This window comes from Poecilia formosa, unplaced genomic scaffold, assembly GCF_000485575.1.
Source record: "Poecilia formosa unplaced genomic scaffold, Poecilia_formosa-5.1.2 Scaffold81, whole genome shotgun sequence".
Classification (NCBI taxonomy): Eukaryota; Metazoa; Chordata; class Actinopteri; order Cyprinodontiformes; family Poeciliidae; genus Poecilia; species Poecilia formosa.
Genome location: NW_006800020.1, coordinates 2,011,727 through 2,025,940, shown reverse-complemented (window position 1 = coordinate 2,025,940; position 14,214 = coordinate 2,011,727). Strand labels below are relative to the sequence as shown.

The 14,214-nt window shown below is 38.6% G+C and overlaps 1 protein-coding gene across 4 annotated transcripts in view; it reads left to right on the top strand.

Annotated features, from left to right (window-relative positions):
• Window positions 1-14,214, top strand: part of LOC103141308 (synaptotagmin-7-like) — a 123,071-nt gene that overhangs the window by 96,950 nt on the left and 11,907 nt on the right. For 2 of the 4 annotated variants that reach the window (XM_007556903.2, XM_016673725.1), the window contains one exon: window positions 3,808-3,939. The exons of the other annotated variants lie outside the window; for them this stretch is intronic. In XM_007556903.2, coding sequence (XP_007556965.1) covers window positions 3,808-3,939 — 132 coding nt within the window. The remainder of the gene's footprint in view (window positions 1-3,807; window positions 3,940-14,214) is intronic. 4 annotated transcript variants of the gene reach the window in all.

Below are 14,214 nucleotides of genomic sequence, written 5' to 3'. Positions count from 1 at the left end.
TTTTTTTGTTGTTGTTTTTTTTTAATCAGTCTGGTAAATGTTGATAAGCTGCATCTGTCCAGGTATATTGTTCCAGAGCAGATCTAGCTTTTCAATACATCTCTCTTTGGCTGACTATAACTAAGCTTTTCTATGCTTGAGTTTCATGGATGATTTGCATGGTAGACATTGAAAATGATATGTTTACCTCTTGAAGAGTGTTTTTTTTCACCTGGCTGATGTTCTGAAGGGTTTATTCATTCTTTTTTTTTTAACCTTAAAAAACAATGCTGTGATCATCTGTAACTGCCGTCTTCAGTGAGAATCCAGACCTTTTCAGTGTTGCTGTTTACTCGGCCAACCTCAGAGTTCCTGCCGTCTCTCTTGATTTCTTTTTTTCTCATTAAGTACGGCACGCCTTGAGCTTCTTAATTGCATATTGTGAGTTCACAGTGACAGCTTCCAAATAAACATATCGCACTTCGAATCAGCTTGGACCTTTAATGTGCTTGGGGGCGGAGGAAACAATAATGCAGCACTTCCCTGTTCACAGCTTTTAAATGTTCCAATTTGCCCCTTGAAAAAGAGGGTGCTTCATGGAAACAAAATTTGTATGTGAGCAGCCTGCAATTAAAATTATAGCCTGCACTTTAAACCCACATTCATTATTCAAATTGCATCTAAAATGAACTATTTTGCTAAGTAGTAGAAATAGCAAGTTGTGTTTGTAACTAAGACCGAATCGGACCAGTGCATCAAAAATAAATCTGAACTTTTTATCCAGTTTTGATAGTCTTCAAAGTTTTTCCTAGGGCTCATCAACTCAACTTATTGTAGCGCTTCCAACATTGGAAACGCCAAAAACTCCCCAGCTGGAGAGAAACACACACAAAGGAAAGTTGTGCAGTTAATATGCAAAATGTATTTGTACCTTAGGTGAAGGGACGCCTCTGAATTATATTTTGCAACGACAAAAGAGGAGAAGCGAACAAACATCCTATTGCTTTACAATAGCTGGAAACAACTCTTAAAACACAATTTCAGGCTTCAGAGCCGAGGTGTAATTGACTTTTTTTGTGCATGATTCTCATTTGCAACACTCTTTGAGATATTGATATAAAGAACTATGATATGTTAGGTCTTCTGAAGGATTAGCATTGTGTGACAGCTCAAAGCATTAAGAGAAGATGGAGTTGCATGAGCAGAGACATAAACGGTTCAGGGAACATTAACAAGTTCACATGCTACTCAGAAGATGTTAAAAGTGATTTTTTTTTCCTGTTTCTTTTGTGGTGGTTTTGCTCCTGAACTGATAAATCAAGACATAATCCTGATTTCTTATCCTCCATCCCCTGTAAGATGAAAGAAGGAAATTTTGAGGTTTTTCCACACTGATAAATTTTAGATTTTTAATCAGTTTTCCATGTGATTCCTTGTTTCTTGATTATTAATTCTTTCTAATAAATGTGTGTACAGTAGAACTAGTGGTGTGTGTATCATTGACATTTATTTCGTTTTTTAAAATTTGTTCAGTGTTAGATGAGCATTAGTTAGTGGCTTATAATGGATTTGACTCTTTCCATTGATTTTATTTCATAATCTTTAGTTGAAATGTTTAGTGCTGACTCCAAATGTGTTCTAAATCTTGAGAGAATCACATTATTCTTTTAAAAATACGATGGAGATTGGAATCTTGGGAAAGCAAAAAGGTTCATCCATCAGGTATTTTGACAGTTTTTTGTCAGCTTGTTATTAACTGCTTGGTTTCTGAACACTAATGTCATTTAGCTTAATGTCACTGCAGGTTTAAAGAAGTGTGCTGACAACAGGTAGAGTGTGTATTCACATTTCATAGACAACAAGCTGATTATTTAATGATTCCTAATGGATGTGATATTTAGCAGCTTGCATGTTTAAAGACGTCTACACATCCACACCCACCTTCAGTAATTTGTCTAGTTGTTTTTTTTTTAGGTTCCTTCTGCTTTCCCTCCACATTCGCCTTTTTTACACAGAACATTCGGGGCGTCTTTCTCCACAGTTAAGATTTAATTAAACCTCATTAGGAAGATCTGGACTAATTGTTTCTATTTGAAAGATGGAGTATCTGGAGGTGTACGCCGTGTTTCGTCGTTTTCTGGGTCACTGCTCTCTCACTCTTCTCATTTCATCTTCTGTGGACCGCCACAGCTGCTCTACAAATCCTACCACTTTCTCTTCCCTCATCCCCTCACTCCTTAATTCCCAGGCCTCCTCATCACTGCCTCCCTTCCCTTTTTACTGTCATCCAAACATGCCGTTCTATAGCTTAAGTCCCTCACTGCGTTACGGTTTCTCGGCGGCTGAGAAAATATGTTGCCGTCAAGCTTTGGAGAGATATTAACCTGAACTTCAAAATATAACCCCTTTTTTCCCCCCATGAATGAAGCTTTTTTGCACATTGACTTCAAGTTTGTTAAATAATCTGCCTGTTATGCATCAAAGACTGTAGTTCCTGAGCTCTATAGGTCTCATAAAACCCTTTCAGATTAACACAAGTTGCTGACAACGCCTGTCAAATGTGAAATTGGGTTATTTTGCAAATCGTTTTCAATGCTTTTTGGCTAATTTACACATCACTTCACATTTACTGATTTTAACCAAATGAATATATCTGTTTATGCATTTTAACACATCTGTTTTTAGATTTGATAGTATTTTGAGAACAAGCAAATTTGGTTTTACATCTTTAATTCCACTTGCTTTTTAGGATCCAACATGTTTTATGCAGCAACTTCAGACTTTTCTAGACTCAAGTTTCCAGAGTTCAGTCTTTATGAACCTTTAAAATAAAGTAAAAGAAATATATAAGATATGAATTTACCTGAAAAAACAGTCGGTAAGGACGACACAAAAAAGAAAATGTAAAAGGAAAGCTGAAAATTAAACAGGAGTGTACAAAGTTGGAATGGAAAAAAGGACAGAAGTAACAAAACGATAAAGAAAGGAAGGAAATAAATAGTCACAACATTAAGGCAATCAGATACGGAATGAAGTCTATAAATACAGACATTTTTCCACGCGCTTATTTACTTTCACCATACAAATAATAACATTTCAAGTTTTTCCAAACTGTGTTGGATCCCTAATTTAGTTTATAGGAGTTTATACTTTTTTTTTTTTACATATATATAATTTTAAGTATATATCTTCTTCACACCAGAATAATTTCAATCCCATGATGCTGCGTTTTTGCAAATTGTGAAAATAGTAAAAGCCTTTCCCAGTTTCTGACCACAATGCTTCCACCATGGCCATTACATCTGACGCTTCCTCATATATTTTCCTGTAAACATGGGAGTTTTCTGCACCTCCACCAGCCTTATTTAATTTAGGCGAATGTTGTTTCTTTAAAGAGCTCTGCACAGCTGAGCATGTCATCCTGCAGAAATGTAATCTAAAACCCAGCAAAGTCACTAAAAAGAAGCTCCTGTAGGTGAAAAGCCAAATATGAAGTGTGAATCTGTGTGTCGCAAAAGTACTTAGAAATTCTTGAATTTGGCCTTTGATTTTCTTCCTAATATCCTTCCCTGGTCAGATTGCTTACTGCAGGGGTGTGTGGTTGTGTTGTGTTTTTTTGTTGTTTTGATCACTTTGTCTGTTTTCTCTGATTTTGGTCTTTTGTTCCACTGCCTCTTTCAAAACTTCCTTTCTTCCTTCTGCTAACCTAAAATGATCTCTCCTTCTTCTTCATGCTCAATTCCTTTTCTCCTTTGGGCTTCCGCATTCTTTTTCTTGCCCCTCTTTCTGTCTGCTGTATTTTTTTTTTTTGTCTTTACTGGGAGCCAGTGAAGGAAAGCTGGTGGTCCTGGCTTTGGCCATTGGTGTGGCAGAGCAAGATGACTTTGCCAATATCCCTGACCTGCAGGAAACGGCGCAGGCAGCACCACCAGCCAATCAGGAGCCCCCTCCTGAGAAGAGGTACCAGATATTGTATGAGAAGAGAGAGTGTTTGTGAGCATGTGTGTGAAGCAACTGCATGAGAGTGAAATGTGACATGATTTCAGAACTCATGTAGAGCAAAGTCCATTCCCCCGCCCCAGTGATTGTGCACCTGAAATAGCCTTTCACAGTCTGTTGCAGTTATAAAAATATGTCCAGACTTTGCAACGTAAAACTGAAAACACTCGTGTAATGGTGAGATCAGTAAAAGAGATAAAACGTTTCAGGTTTTAGCTGTAAAGAAGTAATGAGCTTCTAAACCACTGGAGTGAGATGCTCACTGGCACTCTACTCCTTTATTACGTGTTTAGAGGCAACATTTTAAACGATCAGATAAAACTGTGTTTTCCCATGCCAGTGGTCTTTCATTTTCCATGATCACCATAATCATTTTCTCTATCACAATGACATTTTCTCTCACCATTTTCCTCCCTATTTTTTTTTTTTCAGTCTTTTTACTCCTGTCTGAGACCTCCCGCTGGTAATTGTCGTATTTCCTTTTGCATTTTCATGCTTTTTATTATCCCAGCGCTTCCTGCGCCTGTGTTCTTCTTTTTCCCTCGTGCTCATTAGCTTCCTTCAATCACCCTCCGCCGCTCTGAGAGTCTCGTCTCTGCAGCTCCGCAGAGGGCCCAGAGAGGCTCCTCATTATTCTACAACACGTTAGTCACTTACATAAACATGCAGCCAAAAATAACCCTTTTCCTCGTCAGCCAAGTTACACACTCGGAGTCAAAAATATTTCCACTCGTCTGTGAGGATGCACCAGCCTTGCTCGCTTGCAATCTTCCCGTCTCCAGAAATAATTATCTCTGGATTCTGTTGTGGAACCGGACCAGTTTTAATAAGCGACTACAGGGGGAGGGCCATGTTAAGCAAATAGCTCACGCCATTTTTTTATCCCTTGATGGTCGTCCAGATTATGTGGATTTCGCACCACAGAGCCGATGTTAAGTCCTTTCTTTTCTCCAGCCCTCTCACGCATGTGAGATGCTCAGTTTTTTTCGTCTGCACCCCGGTTAGGTTGATTTAACCTCCATCTGTTTTTGTAATAATTTGGTGACACGCCTTAAAACAAAATGGTAGAAGAGGGCGAATTAATCCTGAAGTACATCTTGAATCTAACATGAGGGTAAAACAGATTTAATGCCTTGCCATTGTATTCCTCTTATTACCTTGTTTCATATCTTGTCACGTTGCAACCACAAATTGTCAATGCAGAGTTTTTTAGGGGTGGGGTTTGATGTGATAGGCCAACACAAAATCTGATACTTAGTATATTGCAACTATTTTCTTATAAATTCCACATTGCTCTTTTAGGAAGCCTCTTAAAACATAGATCTCCCTTCCTCATCGTACATTTTTACCTTTAAAGCATCCCTTTGCCAAAATCTGGTTTGTCTTTTCATCACGGTTTCACAAACCGACCCAAATGTAGCTTTTGTGTGCAGAAATCTGTTTAGTGATCATCAACGCTGCAACACCCACACAGCCTACAAACAATTCTCTTCTGTGCAATTTGCCATGCATGCGGCTTTTGTCTTTTCTAGCTTTTTTTTGTGTGTGTGTAAACTGAGAAACCTTTACAAATGGATTGTGAAATCTGCTAATAGACCAAACAGTAAGTGGGAAGCAGCGTGTGGCCCCCAGGATCCACCTTGATTATCAGCGACTGAGTGCATTCCGGCATTCGCAGGATTAACCTGCGGCTCATTTAATTTCTCTGACTTACAAACGGAACGACTGACAGCTTACAGTCTGCGCGCAACAACAAACTGCTGTAGATCCACGCCAGAATTTATTTGAAATGTAAAGTGTGAGCTTACAGGGAGTGTTTTATCCCTCTTGGCCTCAGCGCTGCTTTCACAGACGTCTAAGAATGACATCATCAGTTTCCCTTATAGCATATAGAAACAAAACCGCAATTTCATTCACCTCTCACCCCTCTGCCCATCCTGTTCACCACTTTTAAACAAAGTCACTCTCATCACTCATCTCCGCATGCATTGAATTCACTGGTTTCGGTTTAAACACATCACTGGTACAGTGAAAAACATCTGCAGTTTATTTGATTGGGTAATGCAGCTATAACATATTGGCACAATCAGTGCCAGGGTCAAAATTACATCTCTTTAGTAGCTGATGTGTCCAACTAAAACTGGTTGGTCAAGCAGCCAGTAGCAACTTTAATTTAGTTTACTCAGATATATATATGTTGGTTCTTGTAAGCAGCTCTTGCTTCATGTAGCGTTCCAGCAGATTCTGCAAAGCCTCATTAAAAAATGTAAACGAAGCTTTGATGTATGCAAAACTTAAACTTAGTTCTGACATATCCAGTTTCAATTTATTTGTGTCATTAACTGGTGATCTTTAATACATAACAGATTGAGCTTATCATTAAAAACTGCACTTATTGGAGATTAATGAATACTGAAATATTTTTACGTTGCTGTGTTGGCACAATAATTCAAATAAATGAGATTGGAGATTATTGCTTCAATAATAGATTTCTTTTAGCATCTTACTCATATTATCTAACCTTGGTCGCAGTGAAATGTAAGGTTGTAACTAATGTATATTTCGGTAATTGATAATTCTATCGGTTATTCTGATGATTAATTGATTAATTGGTTAAGAAAATAGGTACATTCTACTGATTTTTCATTGAACCAGTTAAACCATTTTTACGTGGTATTTGAAATTCATTAAAAGATGCAAATAGTTAAATTGCTTTTATGAATAAGAAAATTTTATGTAATAAGCGTTCCTTTAGTGTATGCTTGCAGCAAAGGATGCATCTGCAGCTAAAAAAAATACTGACAATTATTATTTCTTTAAAAATTGGATAGCAAAAAGTGCTTAATTTATTTTACAGAATTTGAACTTGGCGAAGCTAAAAATTCCACTTGAGGAGAATGCAAATGCAAAATGTATTTGTTTTCTGAACAGTTTTGATCTAATTACTGCTCTGACTACGTACGTTGTTGCAGCTAATGACCTTTTTTTAGATTCTATATACTCCAGTTAATGATTAATCAATTACTAAATTAGTTACCGACTATGACCGATTAATCACGATTAACGCAATTGATCGTTTTAGCCCTAGTGAAATCTATCTGAAGTTTCTGAGGCCCAAACAAAAATAACTCTTTTGTTCATATTTCTGCTCCACGTCTCTGGTTAAGGGCAAGATGGCGTTGTTGTGTCCGATATTCATAATTCACTGACCTTGTGTGTGCTGTAGCCGGGTGAAAGCGCTCTGCGGTGGCACGTTTATGAAGTGCAGCAGAGCAGACCGACAGTTCGAACTGCAGGAGACCCGGCCCAACTGATAGAGACTTTCTGACCAGTGACAGGGAGGAAAGGTTGTATGATGAGAGGTCTATCTACCAGGCGCATCCGTAAGTTGTGTTTTCTAAGAAGGCCCAATTAGTATGCTAGAGTTGCTGCTTAATGCCTCATTGGTCTTCGCTCAAACAATTCAGTTACAACTCAGTGAACATATTCTGCAGGTTCTCTTCGGCCGCTCATCGCTGTAAAGAGAGCTTTCAGTCCAGATCCCCTCGGAGCAGCGATTGAGCGGTCCAATGAGAACCGGGCCACAGTACCAAGTAGGAGGGATACGCATCTTTGTGCCACGTTAACATTCAATCCACTTGCCTGTGGTCCTTTAATTATTCATCCATGCATATTACATAATTCTGTGTAAGCCAGTCAAGGCTTTTTTTATTATTATTGGACAGGGATGCATATTTGTGTGCCGTAAAGACACGATGCACTCAGAGAAATTTGCTGTGTTTATTGCTATGTGGGCCGTGTAACATCATTTCATTATTAATGAGCTTAAATTGATCTGAAAGACAGTGGATAGGGGTTATGAGCTAAATCAATATTAATGTGTGTTTATTTAAGTTCACAATGGGTAATTAATTTCATTACTCTCATAAAGAGTTGAACCTTTCTATTCTGTGGGACGCTGTGTGCAGCGTAGCTGTCGGTCATCCACAGGGTAGCTCAGGAAAAAAGAAGAAGAAAAAAACTTGCTTTAAAAAGGGAATTAAAAAATATTATTTTGGGAAATGTTTTCTGCTTTGTGTTTGTGAGAGGTTATTCTCTGCACTTTTGTTCCATATCTTTATTTTTTATTATTTTATTCTTGATTGTTTATTTCCTTGCATTTATTTCAACATTGTGTATATTTTCAATCCGTTTTTTTATAATGAAATGTCTACCTTGTTTTTATCTGTATATACTCTTAGTTTTTTTCTGCATTTTTATTTTCTGTTATATACTTCTTTCCGTTTAGTTGCTTTTCATCTTGAGCAGATTTTTACTTAGTATTTATTACTTTAGTGTGGACTGCAATTTTTGTTGTTTTTTTCTTTCTTATGTTTGGCTTTTTACTTGTACATGTCGGTCACTGTGCTCTTAGTGGATCTTTACAAAACAACTTAAATGTTCCCCTACAAGCTTTTTTAAATATTACAGGGGAAAAAAAAAAATGCTTGTAATCTCTATCAGAATTTGTACATAAACACATAAATTGATTATTCCATGCCTTGCTAGTCTGATGCAGCCTTCCTCCTGTGATGAGGGCTTTCTAAGCCTGACTAATCAACGGGGTCTTCAGGGGCTCTGCTTAAGACTGTCCCCAAGGCAGGGGCTCCCTGAGGCCGCCGCGTTCATCCGCACATCACTGGAGGAATGTCGAAATGTATTCAGCTGCATGCCAACACAGGGGTAGGAAGATAGCATTTAGCCACGGCAAAAGGAGAGGACGAAAAGGAGGGGGCAGTGTGTTCATACACCAGTGCATGCAGTTACAGGCCAGTGGAGAATGGTAGAAAGTTCAAAGTACAAATCTATCGTTCTTCAATAGAAGCGTTCAGAATTGAGAGAGTCGACTTCACATTTGTGCTTTAGCTGAAGGTGGATCTCTACCCAGCAGGTTTGTGCAGAAACAGATTCTCACTTTTTTTTTTTTTTTTTTTTAGATAGCTAGATGGATGGTGAGCTGGGAGAGGAGCTATTAGGAGCATTAACTCAGGACTTCTGTACCTCATCTCAGAGCAGGTTTGATAAATGCAGCTGCCTCATCCTCAGGCAATCTCTGAGATAAATAAGGATTTAAAACATTTACAGCAAACTCTATTTTGGATTTGGAGTCTTATTGGACCTCTGAAAATGGTCTCTCTCCCCCCCTCATGACTTTGTGTTGCTGATATTGCTTGGGATGATGAGGTAGTTGCCGTGATAGACTCTGAGGCATGAATGCAAAATTGCAGGAAGTATTGGGAGGCTGTAAACGAAAGCAGAACAGTGAGCTGCGGTACATAAAGGAGACACTAAGCGCACCTTAAGTTCCAGGAGTAATTACACGTACCATTTATCATCAGCAATTTTCGTGTGCTCACTGAACAACTTCACTTAACAGGGTTGTTGTGAAGTCATTAAAGACCCTTAAAAACTCCAATATTTACAGCATTTTACTAAAGTATTAATATTGTTTTAGCGTTTCCTTATTTTGGCACATTACAACACAAAAAAATTAAATGTCAGCATTTTTTATTGAGAGTTAATGTGATAAACCAACGCAAAGTACAATTTTAAGTACGAATAGAAATAAAAATATAAATTGCCTTCATCTTTTATTTTCTTTCTTTCTTTTTTTTCTTTTTTTTTACATATAAGAATCTGAAAAGTGTGGCATGGAATTGCATTCAGCTGCCTGATTGATAGAAGACAAACCTCAATATCAAACTCTCAAAGCCCAGCCCCTTGTTCCTTATCTGCAACTCTCAGTAGGAATTTTTGAATTTTCATCTTTTCTGTTTTCGGCTAATGTACAATAAAAGAATCATAAGAATTTGATATGTATTACTGAAATAGGATTTCACTAAATAAACCTATTTTAGGCTAAATTACCTTTCCAGCATGCAGGAAGTAATTAGTTGACACTGAACGTAACCTTATTTACTAAGTCATTCCAAGGATTTGCTGCAGCTTTTGAAGAATGACAGCAGGTCTGACTCTAATGTGAATGCTGATGTGGTTCATGTGGATGATGACTTATGTAAGCCAACAACGTGCGGCAGTTCTCACTACGATCCTTGGAAGTGAGCTGCACTCCCAACGCATGATAGATCAAGTGGGTGGCAATGAAATTGAGCATAGATGTTGAAATACATCACTCCATGGTCTCAGCATGTTTGTTTGAGTGTTTGCAGAAGAGCGGAAGACTGAATGTTTGGAAAAAAAAAAAAAGAAAAAAGTGGGGGGTGGAGGGTCTGGGTTGGGCTCTCTTTCTCGCGTCTCTCTCCAGCCTAGAAGTGGAGTGTCTTTGCCCCCCTTGCCCCTCTCTTCGAGCTGCTGGCCCTCGGTCAGGTAACGAAACAGGATAGTATCACAGGACGGTGAAACCCAAAGTATGCCTGCCTGCCTCCATATGTCCGTTCACGTGAATATGTGTCTGCGAGGCTCTCACCCGTACCTGTCATATATCCTAAACCTTATCTTCTTTGTTCTCAGTGTGTTTGCTTGTGTGTTGCACCCACCCGTCCCTGTGCCCACCGCCCCCGTTTTCAAACACACCCTTGAGTCCACTCCCAACATCCTCTTGTCAGACACACCCCAAACATCCTCCCAACCCCATATATATAAATATATATATATGGTCTATATTTCAAGAGTCGTTGCTATGCCAACAGCCCACTTTCTGTGTCTTAGCTGTGGCAGAATCTGATCTGAACCCACTCTGCCTCCCACTGGACACTGTAGACTACTGCAGGCTTTCCAGAGCCACATCTACCATAGCAGTCCCCTGAAGGGTTGGATGATAAAGAAAGCATTGGCACCAAAATATCAGTTGCTGTTCTGCCATCTGCCAAAATTAATATTGCTTTCTTAAAAAAAAAAAAAAAAAAAATTGGAATCAGATTTCATTTTGATGCAGAGTGCAAATCTGGAGAAGAAAACTTAGTTCCTCCTGGAGAACTGCAGCCGCAGCCACTTTGTTTCAACAGCCTGGAGGCAGAGAGCCCAGGACCACCTTTGGCTGCTCTGGCTCTTACCTGAGAATGCACTGAAACTCTGAATGAAGCATGAGGGAGAGTTAATAATTGAAGACGTTCGTCTCCCGTCGATACTTGGGAGATGGAGGAGGCGGGAGGTGCACTGCTTTACTTCAATTCAATCCCTACCAGTCTCTCCTCGCTGTAGAGTAGACTGTCATATCTTTACCCAGCATCTCCCTCTCCTCTCTCACTCTAGTTTAGATGTAGTGCAAGAAAGTGAAACAAAAAAAAAAAACACCCCTTGGCAACAAATACACAGTACAGTGGATTTCAAGTGTGCACACTCTTTTTAAAATCCCAGGGTTTTGTGATGAGAGCAGTTAAACCAAAACTTTTCCAACTTTTATTTGATATGCATCCTGAACTGTTCAACTGAAAGCGGGTTGTAGCAGTCTGCACTTCTTTAAACTATTGCTTAATTTCTTTGCATTGATACCTGCCATCAATTGTAGCGACTCTGATTAACCAGGAATAATGTTCTCCTGTTACATTTGATCTTTTTCTGATTTTTTCATGTTTTCATCTTCTGTTAAAAGTCATAATTTATTCTATCACGATCTATTCTATCGTGTTATTCCATCTTAGATCAGTTTAAAGGGACCTAGAACAATAAAAACTTTAGCAGTCAACAAATTCAGGTTGTAATGGTTGTAAAGTCTTGGCATGTGGAAAAGTCTCTAACTCTGAAAGGAGGAAAAATGACATAAGGCTGCAATCCATCCCAGTGGGTTCCTCGTCTTTTAAATTCTCCACAACCTTGAATCTGCCACTGGTCAGTATGATGAACAATCCCACCCTTGTAGCAGAAGAATTCAGTCTTACTTTTGTCCTGGGGTTTCATGCAGGCAGTGTGATCCAGCATCCCACCGCCCTTTGCTGAGCATCCTTTGAATCGGCCTTGAGGGTCACTTCAGAGGGTCTGGTGGGGATTTCATCCAAAAGCTTCCAAGCCTGAGTAAAATCTCCCAAAAGCTTGTGAAGAATATGATACAGACTAAGCTAAAGTTGACATTTTAAGACATTGGATGGAAACAGTTGATATCGCAATCTATTTTAAATGAGAGTTATAATCCACAGCCTTCAGTTGTTTGCTAGAACGATGAAGGTGATTACACTTCTTGATATTCCAAGCATACTTCCAGCTCAAATTAGGAATGACTTCATGGGAAGTAAATGAAAGTTTTGAAATGGCCTCACTGGCTCATAAAATAAAATTGGTAGAAAATCTGTGGGATCACCCAGGTAAGGTTGAAGACCGTCAGCACCCCCACAATCTGATAGATTCGGAGAACCTTATCTTGACAAAGTCACGACATGCTAATCAACACATACCAAAGAACACTGATTGAAATTAAATCAGAGGGAGCCTGAAAATGTGAAGAGTGCAGTTATTCAATCATGTTGTTCTACCTTTTTTATTCATTCTATCAGTTTTTTTTTATGTTGTTGTTGCTTTTCAGTTGAATAGCACAGAATAAATGTCACAATAAATGTGGAAAAAGTTTTGTTTTTTTTTTTCTTGGCCTAATTTTTTACCTCACAAAAGCTCTGCACTTTAACTGGGGTGTGTACTTTTAAGAGCTTCTCCTACTAACACCAATCACTAAAGAACAACCCCTGTCCTTCATGAAATGGTAACTTCCCTACCTTTTTTCCCTCCCGCCCCCCCCTGCTGGTTGAAGTGTTTCCTTGTCTTGTTTGCTTGCCTTTTCTGTCTGTCTATTTGTCAGTATACTTTCCTTCAGTCAGTTCTGTCTTTGTCCTTTGCAAAAATGCACACATTATTGCATTCAACATCGATTCTCATCCAAATTTGGAGGTTTTTTTAGCGCAACCAACAAAGAGCGCGCACTTCCTCTCGGCGAAAAGCTCGATAGAGAATGCTGGCCAGACAGACAGACGTTTTATGGGCTCCTTGTTTTATGGCCTGTCCAGGGCATTGCCTTCACTCGCTCTGAGTGACAACTACTTGCATATATGAAATATGCACATGTAGCCAATGCCGGTTTGTGCTTTGGCCCCGTGTTCCCACTCCACACTTTTAGAGTGTTGCTAAAATGCTGGAAAATCAGGCTGGTTTAAAAACAACTTGTATCATCTGTAGATGCTGAATTTTTGATGTCCTCTTTTGTAACACTCTAAATGTGCTCTTCCTATGTTCTTATTTTTTGTCCCCTTTCATGGTTTTAGTGAAGTTATAGTTTTGAATGGTATATCACCTTATTTCTCTTTCTATATCTCATTTATAAGTTATTTTAAACTCTCCGCATCAAAAAAGATGTTTCTTGTTCGCTTTATCCTGATGATCAATTGTATTTATTGTCTTTTTCTTTTTTCTTTGTGCTCTCTCTCTCTCCTTTTAGCATGTTTGCTCCTTTGTCTTCTCTTAAAGATATTGTCTGTAGCTCTGTGTTTTATTTTAATTTTTTGTCTTTTATTCTTTGATTCTTATCAGACTGACAAAACTAAGCCTATCTTGTGTTTGCAGGCTTTCCTTCCTTCCTATCTTTTCTTGCAGCTCTGTTTTTCCTCTCTAACGTGCTGGTGTTTGTTATGATCTCACTCTCTTTGGTTTTTGTTTTCATACTGTTCATGCTGGTTATACTTGCTATCTCTACTAAAACAGATTTCTAAACAATCAGCTTGCTTGTGTATTTCTCTCCTTTTTTTTGGTCTTTTCTGTCTAAAGTCTTTATTATTTGTGTCTCTTTGTAATTTGTGAATCTTCTATCCGTCTGCTCATTTTTTTTCTCTTTCGCCATCTTTCTGTCCTTGCTTGTTTGTCTCTTAACTGTTTTTCAGTGTTCGACTTCTTCATGTGCCTTGACCAGTCATTTAAATGGAGTGCTGTCTTAGGTGTCCATCAACAAGATCCTTTGTATTATCCTCTATTCATTTCTGTCCTCTCTTATGCTTTTGTTGTCTTATTTTTCTAATTTGGTTTTTCTCTTTGTGACTCCTATTTTCATGATGTATGAACTTAGAGCTTTTTTCTCCAAGCGTGTGTGGAAGGGAATTAAATGTAACATCTATTAACATTTGTATCTTAGTGCCAGCCATGCCAGTGAAGATTTCATGTCTCTTCTTTTATTATTTCTGTAAAACCAACTGTTTGTCGATGCAACACAGAAATTTAAACATGCAACGTCTGTCCTCTGTATGTTGCTATATGTGTTTGTCT